This window comes from Anas platyrhynchos, chromosome 9 (genome assembly GCF_047663525.1).
Source record: "Anas platyrhynchos isolate ZD024472 breed Pekin duck chromosome 9, IASCAAS_PekinDuck_T2T, whole genome shotgun sequence".
In the NCBI taxonomy this organism is placed as follows: domain Eukaryota; kingdom Metazoa; phylum Chordata; class Aves; order Anseriformes; family Anatidae; genus Anas; species Anas platyrhynchos.
In genome coordinates, this window is record NC_092595.1 from 16,904,021 (window position 1) to 16,927,427 (window position 23,407).

The following is a 23,407-nucleotide window of genomic DNA, read 5'->3' on the forward strand; positions in this document are numbered from 1 at the left end:
CTGTCATGGACATGTGGCTATTCTCATAGATAGTCTGGATCTTTAAGAGTGCAGCAGAACAAACAAGGCCTTTAGGTATATCTGTTTTGAAGAGTTTGGAATTGAAGGCAGTGAAGATGCTGACATCAGTTCGTAGTCTTTTTTGTTCTCTTAATTTTTGTGAGGACGGTTGTTGGCCTGCACTTACAGCGTTGATGGAAAGGTTTCTGTTAAGTGGCCTTTAAGAAAACAGGGGCATCACTTACTTCAATGCTTACTGCTCTCACATAGATATATAATATGTTGCTGAAGTGTTCTTGTAGAACGAATGTGTCCCTATTAGTTTCGTGTGATGAAACGGAAACTAGGGCACCACACTGAGCAGGTATTTGGTGTGCTGGCACTGCTGAACTCTTACTCGGTTCATAATAAGCTGCTTTATACACCTGCAAGTTGCTGCCTTTTAAGGTGCACAGGACCCTGCCTTTGTTTTACATCTTCCCTTTTTGTTATCAGCACAATCAGTGCTTTTCAATTAAACTGATCTCTGCTTTGAAGTGTAATGAACTCTTCAGTAGAATCCTGATGTATTCCACCCCTAGATGCCAATCTAGTGAATCTGATGTAGGTGATCAGTTAGATATTAAAAAAAAAAAAAAAGCACTTGGTCAATTGATATTAGAAATCACTAAATGCAATTATGAAGTTTCAGCTATAAGAGAGCTAACATGGCAGCTTATTAGAAATTAGTGTGCTCTTACAAAATTACAAAGATCTCTAGGTAACATACTGCCAGGAGAGGGAGCCAGAGCAGTTTTTTAAACATCCTGAGCAGAGCACTTTGAAGATGATGGCTGTGAAAAGTGGTTTGTTTTTTGCCACAGAGCAAGCCTGTATAGCAGTCTCAAGACAAAAAAAAAAAAAAAAAAAATGCCAGCCTTGTGCTTAAGAGCTCAACACAAAGTTTTCATCTTTCTTATACTTCATATGGGGTTGCTACAATAAAAACTGAATCTTGATAAAAGTTCCTTATGATATAACATTAGAGTCTTTCCTTGTAGAAAATATGTTGGCTTTCTCACTCTTGTGTCACTGCATCCTTGGTACTTACAGTTAAGAGTGTGGTTAAAAGTTTAGATGTATATTGAGCCAACTGGGTAGCCCTGTGTAGCTTTGTACATTTTCATGTCCTCCTGAGCTAGGAGGTTAAAGGAAAAAAAAAAGAAAAGGCCTGGAAATGCATGGAACCTCCACGAGGCTTCTTAGGTACATGTGTCTATACTTTAAAGGAGTAGCATTGCTCACACCCTCTGAAGTGCTAGGCATGATCAACACTTTGAACTCACAGAACACCTATTTCTGCCTCTTGGACTCTGTAACTACTGCGATAGGCACTCCCAAGTACCAGCTGGTTCAAACACGCTGTGTTGTGGGATGTTGCTGAACCATGTCTTCTTCATAGCGCCTCGATACTGTACTAGCTCTGCAGATAATGTCTTGAAAATTAAAGCTGAAATTGGGCTTCTGCTGATCTGTTTCTAAAGACCAATTGATACTTACCTAAGCACATGAATTATCTTTGTGTTTGTTTTTTTTTTTTGTGGGGATGGGGGAGGAGGAGGTAGGGAGGGAACACAACAGTTAGGGTTGTTAGATCTAGCCATACTGGATTTTCCTTTGGGTTTTTACTTGGTGTCTATTCAGTTCATCTTAAACAGCTGCTACGTGTATCAGATGCATTGTGTCATACAGAATATACCACAACCAGATGTATAACATGGCTCTTCTTTGGTTTGCAGGGTTTTCAGTGAATGCCTCATCAGAGCGGCTCAATATGGGAGAAATAGAGACTTTGGAAGACTACTGAGCATGTGCAAATCAGCTGGCTTTTGCTGCATCTGTTAACCCTGGATTCTCCATTTTGGACACAGTACTCTCCACCATGCATTCTTCTTCGCCTTGCAGTGAATCACAGAATCAATCATCTCAGGCTGCTTCCTCTAGCCCCGGCAAACCCTTTCTGCCCAGGACTGCACAGGCGTCGTTCCTGCTGTCATCCTAGAGTCGAGTGGACTTTGTTCAGAGTCCTGGGAGGGTGGGAGACAGGATTTGTTCACAACAAAGCTGATTTGGGCAGCAAGCTTTCACTGTGCTGTGATTTCTTCTGCTGACATACCTGGAAAAAAAATCGATTGGGATCCTGCAAACCATTGCTTCCCTCTCCTGGTTACTCTTACCACATCCAACACGTGCAGTCATGGAGAGAGAGAGAGAGTTTGTGGTTAACAGATGTTGGTCAAAACCAAAATGCCACACAGATACTGACTTCCGCGCTCCATCAGGGCAAGTGGTGCTCTCCCAAGCCAGGAGTTGCATTCATAAGCTAACCTTAGAACTGGCAACAGCAGGAGAGGGGCGGTGGCGGGCGCAGTTTAGCTTGGGTTGGTTTGAAGTTGCACACCCCCTGCCAGCCCTTCTCAGCACATTATTTTGGAGGGAAAGCTCGAGTCTGTCTTCATTAGGTGGTGATGCTGAAGCTGGTGGAGTTTCCTGTCAGCATACTCCAGCCTTCCTGGAAGAGGGGGGACTTCTGCTATTGGGGAAAAAGAGGGGTGGCATCTCTTCTTTCAGGTTGAATTTATCCCTTAAATGCTACCTTCTGAGGGTTAGGACCAGTCTATTTTGAGCTCTTTTCCTGCAAATTTGTCTCGTTTAAGAGACAGTAGGATCTTTACCTTTGGATCTCTAGTCTTTGGTGAGAGTGAACACTGGCTTTCAGATACATACCCCAGCAGTCTTAGTTGTCATTTCAAACAGTGCTTAGGTTAACAAGCAGAGATGCCCTTTTGTAATGGAAAGAGACTGTGGAGGGTGAAGCTATGTGCAATGACAGCCCTGCATATCATCTACACTTTAAGCTACATCACGCACCTTCACTTGGATCCATGTTTAAGTATGGAATCGTAACCTTCTTCTCTCACCGAAAGATTACCACGGCCTTCCCTTCTCCACCCACCCACGTGCACACACCACAAAATAAACAAAACTGAAACTGCCAAATGCACTTAGTTTCAACACCCTGGTCCCATCTCCCATTCCCAGAGGGTTATAACCTGCCAAGGGAGTTGCGCTGCAGTTTGGTGGAGGTGTATAAAGGTGTCTGTCTTTCTGTCATCACTGCCTAAAGAAAACAGTTCGAGTTGCTCAAGAGCAGTTTGGCTTTGTATTTTATTTTGTTTGGTTTATTCATTTTTGGGGTCACCTTCCCCTCGTCCTCCTCGTCCTCTCTCTTCCCCCAGCCCCCAAACATGTACAGTAACTATACAGAGACTGCTGCAGACTTGTATATAGTTTTTGGATCCAATAGCATGGAGAGACTTGGAACTGTTGCAAATCTGGTCTCCCTGTCTCCTTTGCTTTGTAAATTCATAAAAGGGGGAAGAGGGGTAGTTAAAATGTTTACAAAACTTTAAACTCCCTCTGAACTTTTGCCAGTGTGGGGGGGGGAAAGAGAGAACTTAAATAAAACCTGGTTGTATTATATCTCAGAGCAAATTTTCTGCTTGCTTTTGTCGAAGCTGAGTTTTGAGATAATTCCTGATGCTAAAACCGATCCAAAACTTGACACTCATCAGCTTTCGTCAAGAAACAAGAAGGAAGCATACAGGATGTGGAACAACAACTGCTGCTTTATTTCTTCCCTGGTGAGGAATACCGGTGGGTTTTTTCTACTTGATAATTTTAGAGTTCAAATAAACAGCAGTAAGTCAAGATTGGAAAATTTTGACAAGGAAGCTTTAACTTTTTGCCCTCCTCCTCTCTGCATACAGAAACACGTGCATTCACACTCATGTTGTTTATGCAGGAGAGATGAAGCCCTGTCTGTTTTTTTGTTACTACAAACACTTGGTCATGGAGCCCTTTTTTTGCCAGGTGGTACCACCCCGCCCACTCCAATTCCCTTCTCTAAATGGGAGGTTTTATTTTCCCCCCTGGATTCAAGTCCACACGGACACCTCGCACCCTTCCTTTTTTAGACAAAATCTTACTTTCCTCTTTTTTCTACTTGTTTCTTGTTTTTGTGTGGAAAATCCCAGTAAAGGCTAATGATGAATGTTATTCTGTCATTCACATGACCACTAGAAATACCGAGTCAGTGAAGAACTTACATTAGTTTTGCATTATGTTCAGCTGTTGTCCTGGAGAGAGCAGTACATGCTTTGGCTGATCATTTGACTTTGTTTTGAAATTTTCTTTTACTTTGGTGTATGAGGTTTCTGGTTCATAAGTACTTTGTTTTTTAATGGTATGATCTAATTTCTACAAGCTAATTTTGGACTACAAGAAAAAGCCTGTTAATTTTCAGCTCAGTTGGGGAGTTCAAAAGGAACAATTCACCGATTGCTAAATGAAAATGCAGAAATGCAAGCAGGGAGAACGTGCAATGATCTGTGAAACCCTGAGGACCTTGCTCTGCTTCTGAGAGCTTGTAGATAATGGACCTGTGGGGAAGAGATCGTGTTCTTGTGTATTTTAATATTCTGACTTCTGTTTTTGTATGAAGGTAAGATGTTGTTCCGTTCAGACTGTACACTGAGGCCACTGTCCTTTCACCTCTGTGACTACAAGAGGGCCTATTACAGTAGTAAAGGTCTCTTGCATTGGTAGGGATGGGAAAAATAGGAGCTACAACTTTGTATCTGCACCTGATATATCTTTATGCACGTCAGTCTTCTTTCAGACAGAACACGAACCTGGATAGCTGATGGGGCTGTGGTCCAACTTTGGAAGATGTTGAGTGTGATGTTAGACATCTCTGAGGTTTCTTTTGAGTGTTATTTCACCAGATTATTTCCAAACATCTCATTTCACTGCAGAGACTGCTGTGAGGGGAAGCAGGAAAAGCAGAGACTGAAAACGAAGTGCTTTTGCAAAGAGCTGCACCAAGTAGAGTCATCTAAAAGGACAGCTGAACTGGATCTGGCTGCCTGTCAGATAATGCCAAAATCAGAGATCATTTACCAGAAAACTGGATCTGAAACATTAGGTAAAACTATTTGTATCATAATTTCAGAACATAAAGAACTGACATGGGGGATGTTTATGTAGTTGAATTACAACATCTCCTGAACAGAAGCTATGAAATATTTCATCCTCATACAAATTTTAAAAGCAAACAAAAAACCACTACTAATGCAGTTATTCTGTCCTCTGGTAAGCCAGAGTGGGCCTCTGTTCACTTCAGCTGTTCCCAAGTCTCTGTCAGTGCAAATGTGACTGAAAACCAACCTCAGTTTTCTCTGTTGATAATTTCTCATGAATCCATATGAAGGAGATGAGCAGCGTGGCAGGAGGCTGCAGGAAGAGGCAGTATGTGTTCAGTTCAGACCTGAGGAGGGGGCAGGTATGGTTTGGTGAAGGAGGTTCCCCTGGAAGATGGTTGCGAGGCTTCAAGGGGCACTTCTGCCAGGGCAGACCACACGCAGTTCCTGGTCCACCTCGAAGCACTGCAGCCAGAAAACAAGGGTGCCACGTAGCTGCTCTGGCTCTGTTTCAGGGTATTTTAACCTTAAAAGATTGAGGCCCTTGTTCTTCTGCTGTGCCCACCCTGCAAGGACCACCGCCACCCTGCAGGCAGAGGCGAGCAGAGCCCTTGAGCCTGGTGCTGGGTGGCTGCGGGGACAGAGCCTCCAGCAAGGGCTCGCCAACAACTGCTCGTGTGTGCGCTGGCCTGGCAGGGTGACGGATGCCTAACGGCTCTGCTGCCTATGGGGTTTTAGGCATAAATTTGAGAGGGTGGAGCTGCCTTCAGGAGGAGGTGTGCTCGAGAAGTCAGTGAGAGTGAGTCTCTGCTAGGCTTTGCACTCTCTCTATCCGCTTGTGAAGGATTATTATTTTTTTTTTACCTTACTGGACAAAGTTTTTATACCAGTGAAATTTCCAAGTTGTTTCGTGCTTTGAAGAGTTTAAGAATTCCTGACGACGCTTTTCCTGAGGGAAGCCATGCCCTACCACAGAATCCTTCGCCTGGTCCTGCTAATGCTGTGTGGCATCCTGCTCCCTGCTGTGCTGGCAGGTAAGGATCTTTGCATTTACACTCCGAAAGAATAGGAGGTGTATTACCTACCTCTCTTCCTGTAGCTCCATCTTCCTCTCCCTCCCCTAAAAACATCCATAAGTATTTAATGAATTATAACTGAGTAATGGAAATGGGCTTTGGAGTCAGTAGGGTAGTATCAAGTAAGAATATACTCTGTCCTGAAACCACGTTGCTGTTGGAGAGAAGGGCAAAAACCCTTTGTAAACTGGAGATGAACGGCAGTAGTGCCTGCATGAGTCTCGGTGACTATAGATCAGTAGACAGTGGATGGGGTGTGCTTTGCAGTTGATGGGACAGCTTGTCTGTCTACTTTTAGTTATAGGATAAAGATTTAAAAAAAAAAAAAATCTCCAGCTACTAAAGCCCATTTGCCAGTTTCTGGTTCCTGTTTTCTGCTGCAGCAGAGTATGTTACTGCAGGTGTTGTAAATAGAAATACAAAGCTGTCTATGAAAACAGTTAGCTCAGTCAAAAGCTGAGCTGTCTATCTGAATTGTTTGAGCTTCTGTTTAGGACTGGGTGTAAGTGAGGCACTGCAGGCTGGCAGGGCACGTAGCTCTGACCCATGCTCAGCGATGGTTTGCTAGCAGCCTGAAACAGCAGAAAGGTGGTGAGGGGACAAGGGTTAGCATGGGACACGTGCTCTGTTGGGCACAGTTTTTCAAGGAGGTTGTTAATAACTTCCCCCCTACTTGTTCTGGGGGAAACTGCCTTTCCCCAAAGCCTCTTTCCTTAAATGCAGGTGAGATGCTGAACAGATGGCTCACGACAAGGTAACAGGCAAGAGCACAGCGCTTGTTTTCCTGAATTCTTGTTCTGATTTCCAAGAAGTGCAATGCTAGGCTGCAGCTCCCTTCGTTTGTTCTTTGCACCTTGCTTAGCAGGGAGTTCCTGGCCAGCAGTCTAGCAGGCTTTTTGAAGGAGTTTTCATACAGATGGGAATTGATGGCTGCATCGGCAGGTATGAGGAGGGTTACTGTAGCTGGTATTGCCCTTGCACGTCCCACTACTTTAAGATGTGTTCTTGCTGGGAGAACTTTTAAAGTAACTGTGAGATGGGCCATAAAAAGTGCATCTTTTCCTTCTCAAATGCTGGCCTTTGATATTTCTGTAATGGAACATTAATAATTTAAGCACGGTGTTGCAGTTTATACCTTGCTTATGCTCCCAGAATCAGTAGCAGTGCTCCTCCCCAAAACCAGGTAAGTTTTTTTTTTTTTTTTTTTAACTGTTAGAGTTTTTCACTCTTCAGAAATCAATTCACTGTCAGTGAAACTTTGACCTGCCTCCTCTCCGAGCTAGAATCTTTCATATTACCTTAAGTTCCCAGGGTCTGGTGAATGCCCACTCTGTCCCCTGCCTTGCCAGCTTTCCTGTGTACTTGCTTGTCACTCAGCTTTTGGTTTATAACCAGCTGTCACTGCCTCTGTATGTCACTTTGATCCCTTGAAATACTCTGGTTGATACTGGGTGATCCTCATTCGCCCAGCGAGGCTAGTAGCTCTCAGAGCTTTGCATTGATGAATGCAGTAGTCAGAGCCTGGGGTGCAGGTGCGTTCTCACAGTTGCATTTTCCAAGTTTGAGGCCCTCTTAAGTTTGTTCTTCTTTGCTACACCAAAGTAGGACATGAGGGAACCAGCCTGGGTTGTGAGGCATCCCAGGAGCAGAACAACTTTCTGCTCTATTAGGAGTGGAGAGTTACCATCCCCAGTGCGGGGGCTTTTAGCGCCCAGTGGAATTTTTTCTGCATTTCACCCTGTTAGAAAAGGAAATTTCCTGCCTTGAGGAGACAAAGAAGGGAAGGGCATGCAGGCAGCCCTCTGGTCTCTGTGCATATACATGCAGCCCAGCCTTTCTGTAAACAAGTTTATTTAACATTCATCAGAACCACACTGCTCTACGCTGCTCCACACTCGAGCTTCCAGCACTCGCACATCACAGGCTGCCCTTTGTGCTCCCCATGAAGGCCTCTTTTCATCCCTGCACTGGCCCTGTGCCTGCTGTGGCTACCTGGGGCTGGACAGCCCATTGCTGGCCTCCGAGTTCACGCAGCCCCTGCCCTCCCATGTCAGCACCTCGTACTTTCCGTAGCAAAGGCCTCTGTGGAGAGCAAAGTGGATTGTGCCTCAGGCAGGGCTGTAGGGGATGCTGGCAATGCCACCCTGAGGTCCAGAACGAGTCTTCGCTTCCTCGTTGGACATGGTTCTGTCACAGCAGTGACTCAAGAGCTATCTTGTGCCAAAGCCTGGGGTAAGCACCTGGGAGTTCGGCAAGAGGTGGAGGATCTGCTGGCAGCTGAGGCTTCCCATCGGGGTGTAGCAGGGCGCTTCCAGGGTGCTGGTGGGTTGTGGACCTTGATCTGGTTTCTTGCCCAGCCAGGCTGGCTTCCTGAGCAGAGCATTCAGGGCTCTGACTTGAGAAAATGTGAACTTCTGAGCTACTAAGCTCTTTCCAGTATTGCATCTGTCAAAGACAGGACAACACCTGAGTCCTTCTTTGTCCACATCATGTAGGTGCAACAGGAAAAGGGTCAAATGTAAGGGCTCTCTGCACCACCAACTTCTGTCCACTTCTTTCTTCAAACACAAGTGGCACTTTGGCCAAGAGCATCGTAAGATGGTGAAGGAAATCTTTTTGCTTTTTAGTAAAACCAGTTTCAATCCCCATAATGGGTTCGGAACTCCAATTGAAGTTGGTAAGAAGACTTTGCTGAGGCCTTGGTTTCTGAGTCGTGTTTTTTGTAATCGAACTCTGATGTGGGCTCCTGGATTTTTGTTTTGAGCTCATGTGGAAATATGTTGTACTGCAGGAGCACGTCAGTGTGGATATGGAGGATGGGAAGGAAGCAGAGCAGGAGATGGTCTTCGTTATGCTAAAGGAGGAAGTACGGGACAAGGCCTTGTCCGTAGCAACTTGTCTGTGTTCTCAGCAATAATACAATAAAGGGTTATTGGGAAGTTTTTGAAGTTCAAGAATATGGGAATTAAATATTTTCTCATACATATTTCTTAAAGACATGATTGTTCCAGCAGGTCCAGATTTAAAACAAGTTTTTGTAGAGCATTACTCAAACTTGTTCAGCACCAATGCTCTGTAAATGATACTTATTATCAGCTCCTGGTTAAGGTTACTGGATTGGAGGTGGAGAGTGTGCTCCAGAAAGCAGCAGGTAACCTTAGCGCACACCCCAGCACCACTGCCACCCCTTGTAATGGATGTAAAAAGACACTAAAATCTTTATCAAAAAAAAAAAAAAAAAGGCAAGAAGAGCTCCCAAGTTATGAAAAGGATGTGAGCTGTGGATTTGGCATTAAGTTAACCTGTACATGGTGGCGACAGAAGAAATGGTGTGCCATGTTCAGGTTACAACAGGTGCTCTTGCCTTTCCAAGCATCATCCCATGGAGGAGGAACATCTCATTGTCATCTCCTATTGACAGGCTCTGAGGACAATGAGATCCTGAAACCAGGTTGTTCAAAGAAGAGTGGTGGTCGCTGGTGACTGCTCTCCAGGGATGGAGATGTTAGATGGTCACACCTGCCTGCCTTGAGGTCTTGCATTGTGCTTGGGGGAAGGTTCTCTTTGTTTGGGGTGTCTTGAAGGATTCTTCAGATCTGTCCAGCTTCAAGAGCTATCACTTGTGGAGATTTGTCTAGTCTTACCTTTCATTTGCCCAGGATCTGGGGCACAGGAGGCCACGTCACAGTGCAGGCAGCCCACCCAGCCTCCTCACTGAGCATGGAGGGAGGGTTGCTTCAAGTTGCCCTTGGCGTCCACCCTTTTAGACCCCACTATGGTCCATGTAGCTGAAGTCTTGGTGGGTTCCTGAATCATTCAGAAACTTGTATTTTTTTGTTGTACTAACCCTTGATACTTTTTCTGTTTTTTTTTGGCCTCAGTCATAACTACCCTGTGCTGCTGAGAGGGAGGATAAGTGATACAGTTCCCTGAAGGGTATTTATTTCCCAGAAGTAAGATGACTTGTCTCAACATATGAGGAGGAAGAGGTGTCATCTGTGTCTTCCTCTACTTGGCCTGCTGCAGAACAATGAATTACTTTTAGTCCATTTTTCTCTGGGTTCCATCTCCACACTGTTAAAAACCTCAGTAATTAAGATAATTCCTGTCATCTGATTCTATCACCTCTCCCATAAATGCTCCCAAGCTGTTTTTTACGAAGTGCACTTGACTGAGCAGCCTGAGGGGCAGCAGTTCCTCCATCTGTGCCCCAGTGCTGAGACAGGCTGGGTGCTGGGAGAGGGCTTGTGTGTGCCCCGGGGTCATGGTTCCTCTTTCTTCAGAGCACGGGGAGCTGAGGCAGGGCAGTGGTGGGGCTGATGAGGTGTTTTTAGCATGTTTCTTGGTAGTTCTTAATTTCTACAAAGTTCTTGGGTGAACAGGAAAACCGTATGCTAACTTGCCCTTGATACTTGGCTTTCAGTCCTCAATTGCACACCCTCACGTAAGACTGCAACGTGTTTGGGTTTTTGTGCACGTTAACAGTGCTGTGCCTGCACCAGGCCCCTGGAGGCCCCGTCCAGCCTCCCCATTGCCCATGGAGAGCTGCAGCCGGCTCCGATCCCTCACTGGGAGGCATTGGTTCAGGGGCACAGCGCCATTGTCGCAGTACGGATGCAGCAATGTAACCGGCAGGTTGCTGTCAAGGTGGTAACCGTGCGTGTGGGAAGGCCTGGGCCTGCCCCTGCTGCTTTTCTTGTGGATCATGTTTAGGTCTGACCGCGTCTGCTTGCGACTCTGCTGCTCGTAGCCAGCAGCGGCGCAGCCGAGCTGGGCTCGGGCTGTGTGGTACCGCTGAGGGGAGCGGGCGTTGAGTGCCCGAGCGCCTGGGGAAACCAGCAGGACATGGGGGTAGTCAGGTTGGGGGGTTGTGCTTCTCACAGCATGGTGAGAAGGGAGGCGTGAGAGAGGGGATCTGTTAGTTCAGGAGGGAGAGCGCTGCAGGGCTGTCGGCAGCAGTTCCAGCAGCGGTGGGTGAGGAGGGCCGGCAGTGGGGCCTGGCGGAGCCCATGGTGCTCAGTGGTCAGATGCGGGTTCACTGCACGTGCATGGTTCTGCTGCGGGGCTGACAGCTCCTGGTAGTGAAGCACCAGGCCTGGCTGAGGGGAGTTGTGTTTTCTGCAGCCGCTGAAGTGCCGTTAAGGGAAAACCACAAGAACTTGGAACAGAAAGCTCGCCTTTAGCACGCTCTGCCCTTTTTGTGAGGGTGAACTGAATGTACGCTTTAATCAAATGAGAGGAATTAACAAAATATCTGTCCAGAAGCCATTCAAGACTCTAGCCAGGTCTTAAGTCACCGAGATCATAAATAAATTAGACTGTTGCCTCTTTACTCGGCTATCAAAAATAAGTTGTGCCCTACTTTGAGAGCTGCAATGCGTTTTTCAGGAATTGGATTGCTGGGACTGGAGAGATGTTCTGGGACCCATGGGTCTGGCTAGAAAATGAGCCCTTGCTCTGCTGTTGGAAGGGGTGGCACTGCCTCCTTGTCCCTTTGAGAACAGGGTATTGGAAAGGGCCTGTCCGGGTCCTACAGGCTCCCTGCATGGTGTCTGCATCTGTTAGAGATTGCTTGAGCAATCTGTGACTTTGACCACAGCCCGATGCAAGGGCTGTGCCCAGCTGTTTTGGCTTTTGGAGAGAAAAATGTTCTTGGGAAATGCAACAGTGACCTCCCCCCAGCACGGCTCCCCCTTGCCAGGTGGGAATGGCTCCGCTATTGGTGCAGTAAGGGAGGTCACAGCTGGAGGGGAGCTCTTCTCTGAGCAGTTTTTCCACTTCCCAAAGCAGCCTGGAAGCGGGGCTTCAAACTGTTAAACATGTTTGGTTTGTGCCTAAACCAACAGCTTCCTAATGCCACCATTGCTAACTAAATAGCCCTAACTCTGCTTGGGTCCTTTCCATGTTGATTTAACTATGTCTATCCACTAAATTCTGTTTCCTCTTGATCTGTTCTCTGGTAGCAAAACAACAGGATTTTGAGAAAAGAGGTCCACTGGAAATAGTGCTCTGGAAGAGCCCCTGGATGGGATGTGTCTCCAGCTCTGCTGCTGGCTGTGCAGGGCAGATTGAGAAGGGCCTTGCCAAGGGCTCGGGTGTTTCTGGGGAGCAGTTGTGGAGCACAACTCCTGTGCACTCCTGCTGGGGACCCGGGATGGGAGCAGCAGCAAATGCCATGTCCAGCTCCTCCCCCAGGTGGGTCAGCCAGCCCGAGTGTGCTGGGTCGCTGCCCGAATGAGCGCTGGCACAGACCTCAGGCTGGGAGCTGATTTCCCTGTCTCGTTCCTCCTTGGGCCAGAGTTAAGCTGGCAGCTCCCCATGAAAATCCTGTCGCTTTTACGGTTGTAGGAAGGGCTTTGCAAATCTGGTCTAGAGCTGTGTTCCTAAGCCTGTTAAGCAGCAGCAAAAGCTTCCAAGGAAGGTGGGAGCCACTCTTTGATGTGAGCCCCGTGGCAAGTCCTGTCTGGGGGTTTGCACAGGCAGCGTTTTGGTGCTGGCCCTCCTGTTCTTTGGGTGCAGGGTTCCTACAGGAGAACCAAGCGTGGTCCTTCAGTGGCCATTCCTCCCCCAGAGCACTGTCAGGGAGGGCTCTGGGTACTTAAAGCTGGGGCTGGTGCTGCCGCCGCCACCTCCCTCGCTGGGCCAGGGAGAGGCCAGGAGGGTGCTGGGGAGGCTGGGCAGGGCTGAGCCCACGTGTACCCATGGCAGCGAGGCACCCGGGTGACCCAGCCCCTCCAGCACCCACCGTGCAGGATGGGTGCGCACCTCTGTGCCTTGCCCCAGGGAGCTCGGGCTGTTTGCTCTGGTTCCTCTCCTGCCCTCTTTCCTGGCCCAGAAAACCACCGTGTCGGTTCAGGTGGGCCCTGGAACTGGCTGCTGTTTTTTTCCCCTTTTTCTCCATCCTAGTGTGACATTCCCAGCGGTTTCAGCGGGGAGCTGTGGAATGTCTCCCGCTCCCGCCGGGGCCCACCTGAACAAGGCAGGCATTGACAGGGAATGCTCAGCTCAGCCACACACAAACAGGGAGGGCTCTCTGCTTTGGTTCCCGACCCCACAGGGGGAAGAAATAACAGGACGTGAATGGTAACATCAGAGCACGGCTCTGCTTTCATCTCCCCGGCACAGCATGGAGGTGGGGGCAGAGGGAAGTTGAGGCTCTGGGGCCCGCAAGATGCAGCTCCCCTGCTCGGGCAGTGCCTCTGGCATCCTGCACTGCGTAGGTGGCAGTGTAGGGCAGAAGGGCCCCGCAGCACTGGTTTTGGACAGTGCAGGCTGTGCATGGGTGCCTGGCTGGTCTCTGTCTGTTGCAGGGGTGTGATAGTCTCCCTTGTCCCATTGGTGCTGTGTGGACACCTGGTTTCACCTTGGAGCCCAGGCATTGTCTTCTGGGGGTGTGCTCCCAGAGCCTGGGGCCCTGCCCCATGGGTTTCACAGCCCTCGGGGTTGCTCCATCTGTCCCTGGGAACCTGGAGCCCAGGGCCCGGCTGAGCTGTGGCCGTCCCAGGCTCCCGCTGGGCCCACCCGTGCACAGGAGTGATGGTCGGTGCTTGTCTCCCAGCAGAGTACCCGCAGGGCCCGGTCCCCACGCTGTGGAATGAGCCGCCTGAGCTGCCCTCCGGAGCCGGCCCCTTCGATGCCGCCACCACCACCGCCCGGCTCTCAGACGCCACCGCCTTCCCCCCGTACACCTCCGAGCTGGAGCCTGAGGACACCACCCACCTGCACCGCCTGGACACTGGGGACGGTAAGGGGGGGGCAGCACCACGGGGCCCCCAGGCTGCATGCGGGTCACTCCCACAGGGGTTTGGGAGCGGGGTTGCTGTCTGCCTCCCTGAGGGGTTTGAGCCCGACTGCCCTTCCCCTCTGTGACTTGCCAGCCTCACGCCGCCTTGTTTTCTGTCCCTGCAGGCTCGCTGGGGCCTGGAGCTATTGGTGCCATTGTCATCGCCTCCCTCCTGGGAACATCTGTGCTTGTGGCCTTGGTTGTCATCACGCTGAGAAAGTTCTCTGCCTCCTGAACTCAATAAAAGATGTTTCTGTAACACAACCAGCCTGTATCCTGCCCTCCACTGCTGCTGCTCCCCAGCTGCCGGGGGCCCCTGGGGCAGAAACATTGCCGCAGATGCAGGGTGTTCCAGCCTCTGCTCCGGGTGGCAGCGTTACACCCCACCTCTCCCTTGGCTCTTAGCGTGTGACTTGTGGGCACGCTGACACCTGGCAGGCCTGACTGCAGCAGTGTCACCCCCCCAGCCCGTGGCAGCAAGGGGCGTTGGGCTGGCAGCAGCTTTCCAGGTCTGTCCTGGTGGGGTGGTAACAGTGCTGGGCATCATCTGGCACAGCTTTCCTTGGGAGAGGGTGGTGAGGTGCTGCGTGCCACCCCAATTCTCCCTGGTGTCACCCCACACCACTTTCCCACCCCTCCCCACCTCCACCCCCTGTCTTTGGCCCAGCTCCCCCTACCCCAGCACTCGCGCTGGGGGGGGCACGCGGTTGGTCTGGGGGAGGAAGAAGAGGCAGGAGTGTCACTGGCGCTGGCTCGCTCAGCTATATTTCATCACACGGCAAACGAGACGACGAGAAGTTCCCCTCAGTTCACTGAGGCAGCCTGGCAGGGTCCAGGGGGCTCCAGCCCGTGCTTGTGGGGCCCAGGCCTGGCCCTGTACAACACTGAGACCACTGAGACAGGCGTGCAGGGCTGGGTCTGAAGAAATAACACTGGATGCCACTTGGTGCCTGAAAACGGCACAGCCTGTGCCTAGGGTTTGAAGTCATAAAAGGTCACAACAGAGCAAGAGTGAGTCCCAGGGTTTGGCGGCGGGGGGTGGGACAGCATCCTGCAGCCCTGTGCCCCTCTTCCCCTGCAAGGAATGCAGCGGGGTGGTGCTGTCCTGGCGCTGGGGAACCTGGGTCAGTCCCTCCGCTACTAAACAGCTGCTGCTGAGGGGTGCAGGAGCCTTGCTGTACTAAGAAGCGTCCCAGGTAGGTGTGTGGGACTTCAGGGCTGGGCTGGCTGCAGCTCTGCAAAGCTGCAGGCTCTGGGGTGTGCTCATTTCCTGGGGAACTCGGGCTGCCTGGAGCCAGAGCTCCCCTGGGTTTCGCACTGTGGAAAATTTGCAAATGCTGTGGGGTCCAGGCCCTGAGGTGGAGCTCTGGCTGTGCTCAGAAAGCTGCCCTGGGAGCAGGGGGAAGCAACTTGGGGGGGTCCCTGTTTGTGGGGTGCGGCCCTGCACCAAGCTGGAGGCTGCAGGCCCCCGCCGTGGGGCTGGGCTCCGGTGGGGGCTGGGAGCCTCCAGCCTGTGCGTGCTGCTGTCAGGTGGGCATGGTGCTGTGCTGGCTGCTGTCGGGTGCTCCTGCTGAGGTGGTGGCACCGAGCTCGGCCTGAGGGAGGAAGGAACCACTTCTGTGCTCCCTCTGCTGCTCTGGCTCCCATGGGTTTGTTCCTGGGGTCTGGCTGTAGCTGGCCTGGTGCTGTGCGACTCAGTCCCTCCACCCACAGCCCCAGGGCAGCTCTGCAGAGCCCCTTTCAGCAGCTCTCCTCTGTCCTCCCCTGCTGCCACCAGCGCAGCCACACTGCTGCCCTGTGTGGGGCTGCTGCGTGGCTCTGTGAGCAAGCAGCTGCTCTCCACCCCATTTTTGAGCACAGCCATGACCCGGCAGAGCGTGCTGCAGGCAGGGCCTGGAAGACTCCTTGCAGAGTTACAGAAAGTTGCTCAATGACCGTGACTCCCTGACAGATGCCAGCTGCAGCTCGGGCCCAGCCGGTGGCCACGCGTGGGCCTGTTTGCAGCCAGGCTGTTTGAGCAGCAGGTGGCTGCTGCGGGGCTGCTTCGTGCTGGGGTTGTCCCCTGGCCCCTCTCGGTGCTGTGCCCTGGGCTCCATGCGATGCTCGGTGTCACAGCTGGAAGGAGTGGTGACCTGGCTCTGCAGGCGCTGGGGTTCACATATATACATGGGGTGAGCCTGTACAGGGGGGCAGCTGGGAGGAGTGGGGTACAAACATGCAGGCGTGATTGCTGGGCCTCCTACAGCGCACAACAGCTCCCGGGGGACCGTCACCCACCCGCTGCACGGTGCCCGGCTCTGCTGGTGCTCCTGGAGCCCTGCAGCAGTGGCGGGGCTCCGCAGGGCAGCGCAGGCACCGGGCTCCTGTGAGCAGCAGCTCAGCTGGGGAAGGTCCTGGTGCTGCCGGCTTCTGCGGCAGCGCTGTGGAGGGGCTGCCAGCTGTAGAAGAGAGGTGAGCTGTGGGGCAGGACCCAGGTGTGCTCTGAGGACTTCAGGTGGCAGGGATTTGGTCGGGGCGTTTGAGGTCAGGCTGCTGGTGGAGCAGGGCTGCGTTCACAGCGTCTGGAGGTGGATCGAGGGTCTGCCGAGGGAAAGTGCTGCTGTGAAGCCACTGGGGCTCGGGAAATGGGATTCCTTAGGGCTCTTCCCAGCCCTGGTGCTAATGGGCTGTGTGAGAGGATGAGACAGCTCCTCTGCTTCAGCTTCCACGCCTGGAAGAGGCAGCTTTAGGAAAGCCCCTAACTCAGAAGGTAGTGATGAGCTGGAAGCACTCAAACGGGCGGTGCTAATTGCTGCCTTCCCTTTGCTCCACGTGCCCTTCCCGAGCAGCCTGAGCCAGTTCCAGCTGGAACATGTGCAGGGAATTGGGGGTCAAGGCAGAACCCCCCTCAGCCCCTGGTTCCCTCGCTGCTCAGTGGGCTGGCACCTCACGGTGTGTCAGTTTGGGCTCGTGCTCTTTGGAAAGGTGTTCTGTGGCCACTTGGAAGCACTGGGCTCCAGGGAAGGATCGGCGCTGCAGAAAGCACGGCAGGCAGCCCAGTTTATCCGGGGTGGGGGGGGGTTGTGCTGGGTCTGGCGCGCCTTGTCCTGCACCACTGCCCCTTCCCAGCTGGCAGCCTCTGTCCTCTGCCCCCTCCCAGCCGTGCTCCAGCCACTCGGGGGTGCCGGCGGTCATTGGCGGTTCCTGCTGCCCAGTTTCCTCCGCTGACTGTCATCCGACTTGTGCACCCGGAAACACTCCTTCAAGTTCTGGGCTCGGATTTTGGGGTTCAGGATCTCCTCCCCCATAGAACTGGGGAACCAGCCCCTCTCCTGATCATGCAGACGCTCCCCAAAGATCCAGCCTGAGCAGAGACAGAGACAGGCACACATCAGGAAGGCCCAGCCGCTGCTCCTGCGCTGGGGCGGCCGTGCTGGGAAGGGCCCTGGAGCTGGCAGCGCTGCCTGGAAGCTGCCATCAGCTCCTCGGGGCTGGCTGTGCTGGAGGCTGTCCAGGCTGTAAATCTAGTCAAGGTAGGCACGGCTCCGCGTCACGCTTCGGGTGGTGGTGCCAGCCCTGCCACGGCCCAGGGCAGCCGAGGTTTGCTGAGCATTAGGAGGCAGCGGTAACACCCTCCTTCTGCTGCACGCTCCCTTGGCTGCGAGGCTGGCACTGCCTCTTCCCACCCACGTCCCCTGTCCTGTCCGCTCAGCCGAGGGCAAAGCCCACACCTTCGCAGCCCCCCCCCCCCCTTCCCCGTACCCCCCCTACCGTCATCCGTCTTGTCCAGGATGTTGAGGACGTCGGCCAGCTCTAAGGACAGCTCGTCCGGCTGCTGGGCCACGTAGGGGTGCACGCACTGGATCTGCGGGCAGTCTGCCAGGGCACAGGGCGAGAGTGAGGGACAGGCCAGGATACAGAGAGCTGCAGGACAGCAGCTCAGGGGGGTAACACCGCCACCTCTGCGAATGCCCCCCCTGATCTAGTGAGAAACCCCGCGGAGGGCATGCGCTGGGGAGTGTTTCTGTGAGGAAGGGCCTGGGGTGAAAGCCTGCCCTGCAGGGCCTGAGGAGTGCAGGTGGGCTGAGGAGTGCTGGAGGGGAACAAAGTCAGGGCCAGGCCTTGATAAGTGGGTATCAGGGGTGGAAATGCAAGGGGAGCCCAGGGAGAGGTTCCCACAGGGCCCTAAGGGGCGGGATGGGGAGATCAGGGCAGACAAAAGGGCCCTGGGGTAGGGGTGAAGAGCTCCTGGCTGCTGTGCTGTGTCTCTTACCAACAAGCCTGGATGTAAAGGAAACAAACTTGGTTCTTCGGTTTGGGGCCAGCGAAATCATCCAGCGCTTCATCTCGCTCCTGCATAGGGAAAATAAGCCAAGGCTTATCCAGGAGAGTCCTGGGGACACCACCTCTCCCACCTACCCAGCCCCGAGCTCCTGATTCCTCCTCTCACAGCCCTTTCCTGCCTGTCTCCCTGGGGTCCTGGACTCGCTGGTGCTGCTGAGCCTCCCTCTGGGATGTCCCACAGATGACAGTGCCCCAAGGCAACAAGCCCCAGCCCTGCCCCACAGCCCTGGCCGGCCGGCCCTTTGAGCAGTGCGACAGCAGCAGGAGGGAGCTTGGCCTCCTTCGAGCTCTGCCCAGGAACAGCAGCTCCTGGCCCAGCGAGGCCAACAGGAGCGGTTTTCCCTGGTGAAACACTCAGAGGAACATCGATTCCCACAGCTGCTGCGCAGGAACACTTGAAGGGTATTGCTGAGCAGTTTGCAGATGAGCGCTGTGGCCTACCCAGGTATGGCTCACTTGGTAGTGGCTGAGATGAAAGCCCCGTGAGCACGCTGTCAGCTCCAGCACACGGTTACTGAAGGCAAGACCTGAACCCGCAGCAGGAGGATGAAGATTTCACATGTGCTCGAGAAGCCCTTCCCTTGGCATCCCCTCCTTTTCTCTTCACGTGCTGCAGCTTCTGGCTGAAGGAGCAGCTGTGCTCCCGGCCCCGAGGGAGCCAGGACTTTCTCCCTCCTCGGATGGTAGCTTTGAAACCTGAATTTGAGGCACACCTAACGCCACTGGAGCCTCCTCTGAGAGGAACAGCTGAAAGGAAGCTGAGAAGGAAATGTGCTGACAGGTGGACCTGCAGAGCTGGCAGCGAAGTGCGATGCCTGGGGCCAGTGAATCCAGCTGGAGGTTGAGCACAGCCCCGCAGGGGCACAAGGGATGGGAGCTCTGTGCTCCGAGGGGCTGGCTAAGATCAGCCCTCGAGTCTTGCTGTGGTGCTGGCTGCAGGCCTGTTCCTTGCAGGGCTCTTTGGGTCCTCCCCGCAGCGCCCTGCCTTCTCTCAGCCCTGTGAGGGGCCTGCGTGTGTGCCAGGACCGCCCCTGTGCCCAGCTGTGCCCAAACTCAGGGCAGCTGCTGGTGCTGGCAGAGCCCAGCTGGGGCGCTAGCTGCAAGCTGCCACTGAGCAGATTGTCACTGCTGTGTGGGTTCGGAGCTGGGAAATGCTGTGAGAGCTGTCAAGTACATGCAGCAGTTGCTCTTCAGCACCCTCTTCCCTCTTCTAATTCTCTGCTTTTCTGGTCCATAGCTGGCACTGCCCAGACCTCTCCTGCAGCTCCAGAACAGCACCACACCACCCCTCAGGCCAACAGACCTGTGGGCACACCTCGAGCAAGCTCTCACGCTCACAGTGGCTGCCTCAAAGATGGAGCAGGATGCAGAAACACGGTTGCCTCCCCAGGCTGAGGCAAACCCTGTCCTGGTTTATCATTCTCTGCACAGCTCAGGCTCACAGACGTCAGACGTGCGTTTGCCCTGCGCGAGGTGACTGACGTCTCTATTTTCAGCACAGAAAAGCTGCAGTCACAGAGCTGGGGGGAAGGTGCAGGTGCTGGCTGTGCCGGGGGCTTGTCTTCCTCATCCTGGTGCTGCAGATACAGATGCCAAACACCGTTGAACAGCGAAGCAACATCAAGGTGAGGGGTGCACAATCTCCAGTAGCTGCTTAACTGGTGGTACATGTCTGCCTACACGGCACCTTTAACAGCACAGATGCTGTGTCTGGAAAAATGTGGGTCTGGTGAGTCTTGGGTCAATGAGAAAGTCAGGCACTGAGCTCCAAAACAATCCTGCCTGTGTTAGTGCAGCTGAATCATTTGCCCGGTCTGAGCTTGTTGGAACCTGAATTGAAAACTCCATGAGCCAAATAAGCTATACCCAGGGTGACAAAGAGGCCCTGAGCAGCAGAGGGCTGCTGCAAGGTCAGGATTAGCTGTGGAAGGCACGGAGGAAGAGGCCTTGTCTTCTCCTTTTTGCCTGTGACCAGGAGCCACTTTGCTTTGGAGGCCTGGTCAGGCACGGCTTCCGTCTCGGTGGCTGAGGCGCTGGCAGAGTGTGCAGGACACGTCCTGTTTGGTTTACTGCACAGCAGGTGGGCTCCTGAACTCTGCCCCAGGATGCAAAGTGCCTGTCTGTCTTCCACCACGGGTGCTACAAATCCACCATACAGGAGAGCAACCTGCCTGCTTCCCTAGCGCCTTCCAGGAGGAGAAACTGAAGGTGGCCACAGGAGAACGATTTGTAGGGTCAGCCAGGATGACCTAAGGGCAGCTGAGCAGTGGGATCTCTGGCTGCCTGACCCTGGTAAGGCTGCTGCCCTTGCCTGGGAGTAGGGAGAGAGCAATGCTGCGTGCTGGGGGGTGACTGCGTTGTACTCACTGGGACGACGCCTTCAGCATGTAGCTGGCCTCCCGGTCGTCCGCGTTCTCGAGCAGCCTCAGGATGAAGACGTTGGCCAAACTCTGCCCCTGGTCTTCTAATTCCTCCACCCGAAGAAGCCCCCGTGGCGCCGAGTCAAACACTTGGTACTTGTCCCTGAGAGGGGTTAAAGAGAAGCTGAGGAAAACCTGCAGGTAAGGCACAACAGTTTGTCTTCATCCACCCAGGACTGTACTGGGGCCAGACCAAGAACCTCTGTATGGGAGGAGGAGAAAAGATGCCTTGCTGTGGGAAGGGATGAGCGGGTGGCTGCAAAACCTCACCGCAAAGCAACAGACCCGCTCCTTGCTCGGCCTTAGGCATCCCGCGTGGCCGAAAACAAGTTGCTTGCTCTGTGCAACTCGTGTACAAAACACAGATGGTGCTCCCTCCAAGGGGACTGTGAGGCTCAATTCATTCCTATTTGTAAAATGCCTCTGTGTTTTCTGGATACAAGCTGCCGCAGAAGCAAAATATTTCCAGGCGTACAGACACTGCGGCGACATGTTTATTAGAAATGTTGGACTGGCGAGATGCTCCCTACCGGTGAGTCTAGTTAGTGCTACAAAGAACGCGCTGTTCTCTGGGACCCGTCTGTTTGTGCTGCTGTATTTCACTGGTCTCTAGCTTCACAAAACATAGTCCTAAGCACGATGACATTCCCCTCTGCCTGAGGCAGGTTATACCACGTCAAATATAACCGCTAGCCTCAGGCCTAGATTTATACCCCTCCCCACTGCTCGAATTTTCTAGACTCCTTTCTTAGAAATGTAACTGACTAAATCTGAGCTGTTCCTCAGGCAGTGAGGAGTCAGAAAAGCACTTCTTGACAGGAAGACAGGCCTCCTGGATCAGCCCGCCAGCTGATGAAGCTCAGTGCCACTCTGCAGGAACTGGTGGATGTGTTTGCTGCTCCTGCTGGGAGACCTGCCCTGAAATCTGCACAAAGCTGGCAGAAAGTCCTGTTTGCCATCAGGTTTCAGCTGGTGAGCTGCACCACACATGAACAGCCAGTGCTCCCCACCTGCGCTTACAAAGGGCTTAAGGTGCCTGGATGCCACCTGAATTCTCCACTTACCCAGGAATTTGCCGGCAAATTACCAGCAGATCGTTGAAAAGGAACAAGTAGATTTCTCTGAAGAGCTTCTTGGTGCGAAGCGTTCGTGACGTCTTGGGACCATTCATTTGCTGCAGTTCCCCCTGTTTCAGCAGCCAGCGGGAGTGAGAGATGATGGGCACGGACTAGAAGTTTGAAAAAAGACAGCAACAGTGAGAAGGGCAACAAATCCATGGCTTTTGCAGTTAAGCAACAGGCCACAAAGAAAGAATTTCAAGTGAGCTCCCATCACATCATCTCTTGCCACAGAGGATGGATGGAAAGCTGCACAGAGAGCGCAGTGTGCTCTTACAGCCCCGCCGCAGCCCAGCACAGGGAGTAACAGAGCTCAGACAGGGGCACGAGCAGGGGCCTAAGAACAAACAAACAGTCCAGGGCAGTGGTGCTCGAGTGCCCAGTGCTGGATTTAAACACCAGGCTACGCCCTGCACAGCCTGATCCAGTCTCTGGAGCATCCCGTGTCTCCTCACCGAGCCAGGGAGACTGGCTTTCAAAACATGTAGTTGGCTTTTTGGCTGTGAAAAAAGCAGGTTAAGCAAGTTCTCAGGGGACGGCTCTGTCCCAGCCAGGAGTAGCCACAACAGCATTTATGCTGGAGTTTTACAAAATATTATTTTAAAAACAGAAGCCCAGAACACAGCATTTCTTATATTAGGACACTACATTTTTGGTCAAATGACTGAAATACTTGAAAATATCACCATAACTGCTACCCCTTCCACCTTCTTTCCCTCCCACGTTTGTCACGTGCCCTGTGGTGCAGTCTTTCTGTGCCCCTGCATTATTTTCACTAGAGGAGCCCTGCCTGTGTCAGTGCCCAGGGTGACCTGCTCCAGCCTGCCCTTGCAGCCTCAGCTGTGTAAGTGATGAAGGCAGTCTTGTAGCTACTGCAACCCAAAGCTGGCCCGAGGGCCGTGGTCTAGCCCAGACCCACTGGTTTTGGGGTTTGGAAAATCAAATTCTTGGGGTGCCAAGTGTGACCTTCCAAACAAATGGTCTCAATTTTTAATTTATTTTTTAAATATTCTTTTAATTTTTCTTCAGTTTCTCAGGTATGTATACAGGCTGCTGGGAAACTAAATATGTTCCTTAAAGTTAGTGAAGCACACGGATCTGAGGAGCGCTTTCACAGCACTCATGAAAAGAACCAGTGACTTTATACTTAGCACTGGAGTTTCCTGGAATGTATTAAATAAGATCTGGTCAGACATCCCTAAATATTCAGTCATTCCTTGAGTGGACCCAAAACAGATCAGCAGGTGATTAGAGGCATAATGCATGAAGACATGGATGAATTAAATATAGGGGGACAGCCTTCCAGCCTTCATTTTGGTATTTTCCAGCTTTGAAGTGTTTTTCTCTGTAGATTTAATCTTCCTTTAATGTCACTTGTAATGTAAAATATAGCTGCCAGTGCATCACAGCTCTGTACACATGCAACACGCTGCCTCTAGCGCTGCCCCGGCGGCTGCAGCGCAGTGCACTGAGCCCACAGGCACCGTCCTGGTGCCCACGTGGGGGCAGTGCCTGTAGCAGCACATCTCCAAAGTTTCAAGCAGGACAGCGTGGACAGGCAGTGCACTGCCACAGCTGAATGTCACTGCAGGGAGTGCAACCGGGTTACCGCTGCTGGGTGTGCGCGTGCAACACCTGGATGCTGTTGGTTCACTGTCTGCAGGGG

At 52.4% G+C, this 23,407-nt stretch overlaps 3 protein-coding genes across 25 annotated transcripts in view; 2 read left to right on the top strand and 1 right to left on the bottom strand.

Moving 5' to 3' along the window:
- GIGYF2 (GRB10 interacting GYF protein 2) overlaps nt 1–3,522 on the top strand; it is a 78,621-nt gene extending 75,099 nt beyond the window's left edge. For all 12 annotated transcript variants that reach the window (XM_027464459.3, XM_027464461.3, XM_027464465.3 and 9 more), the window contains one exon: nt 1,779–3,522. In XM_027464459.3, the coding sequence (XP_027320260.1) occupies nt 1,779–1,846 (68 nt within the window). In that variant the 3' untranslated portion in view covers nt 1,847–3,522. The remainder of the gene's footprint in view (nt 1–1,778) is intronic.
- Nucleotides 3,523–3,557: 35 nt separating this feature from the next.
- On the top strand, nt 3,558–14,164 carry SNORC (secondary ossification center associated regulator of chondrocyte maturation). 5 transcript variants are annotated; one of them, XM_072042202.1, is made up of 4 exons: nt 3,558–3,696; nt 5,900–6,055; nt 13,656–13,841; nt 14,006–14,164. In XM_072042202.1, exons 2-4 carry the CDS (start codon nt 5,983–5,985, stop codon nt 14,113–14,115), a joined length of 369 nt encoding a protein of 122 aa, XP_071898303.1. In that variant the 5' UTR covers nt 3,558–3,696; nt 5,900–5,982; the 3' UTR covers nt 14,116–14,164. The 5 variants fall into 5 exon arrangements, with proteins under 5 accessions (XP_071898303.1, XP_071898301.1, XP_071898302.1 ...); XM_072042200.1 differs by having other exon boundaries at nt 3,667–5,026; XM_072042201.1 differs by having other exon boundaries at nt 3,667–4,543.
- Nucleotides 14,165–14,617: 453 nt separating this feature from the next.
- Nucleotides 14,618–23,407, bottom strand: part of NGEF (neuronal guanine nucleotide exchange factor) — a 57,347-nt gene continuing 48,557 nt past the window's right edge. For all 8 annotated transcript variants that reach the window (XM_072042737.1, XM_072042738.1, XM_027464471.3 and 5 more), the window contains 5 exons: nt 21,688–21,851; nt 20,571–20,726; nt 18,133–18,212; nt 17,631–17,735; nt 14,618–17,223 (listed from right to left, as the gene is read on the bottom strand). In XM_072042737.1, coding sequence (XP_071898838.1) covers nt 17,051–17,223; nt 17,631–17,735; nt 18,133–18,212; nt 20,571–20,726; nt 21,688–21,851 — 678 coding nt within the window. In that variant the 3' untranslated portion in view covers nt 14,618–17,050. The remainder of the gene's footprint in view (nt 17,224–17,630; nt 17,736–18,132; nt 18,213–20,570; nt 20,727–21,687; nt 21,852–23,407) is intronic.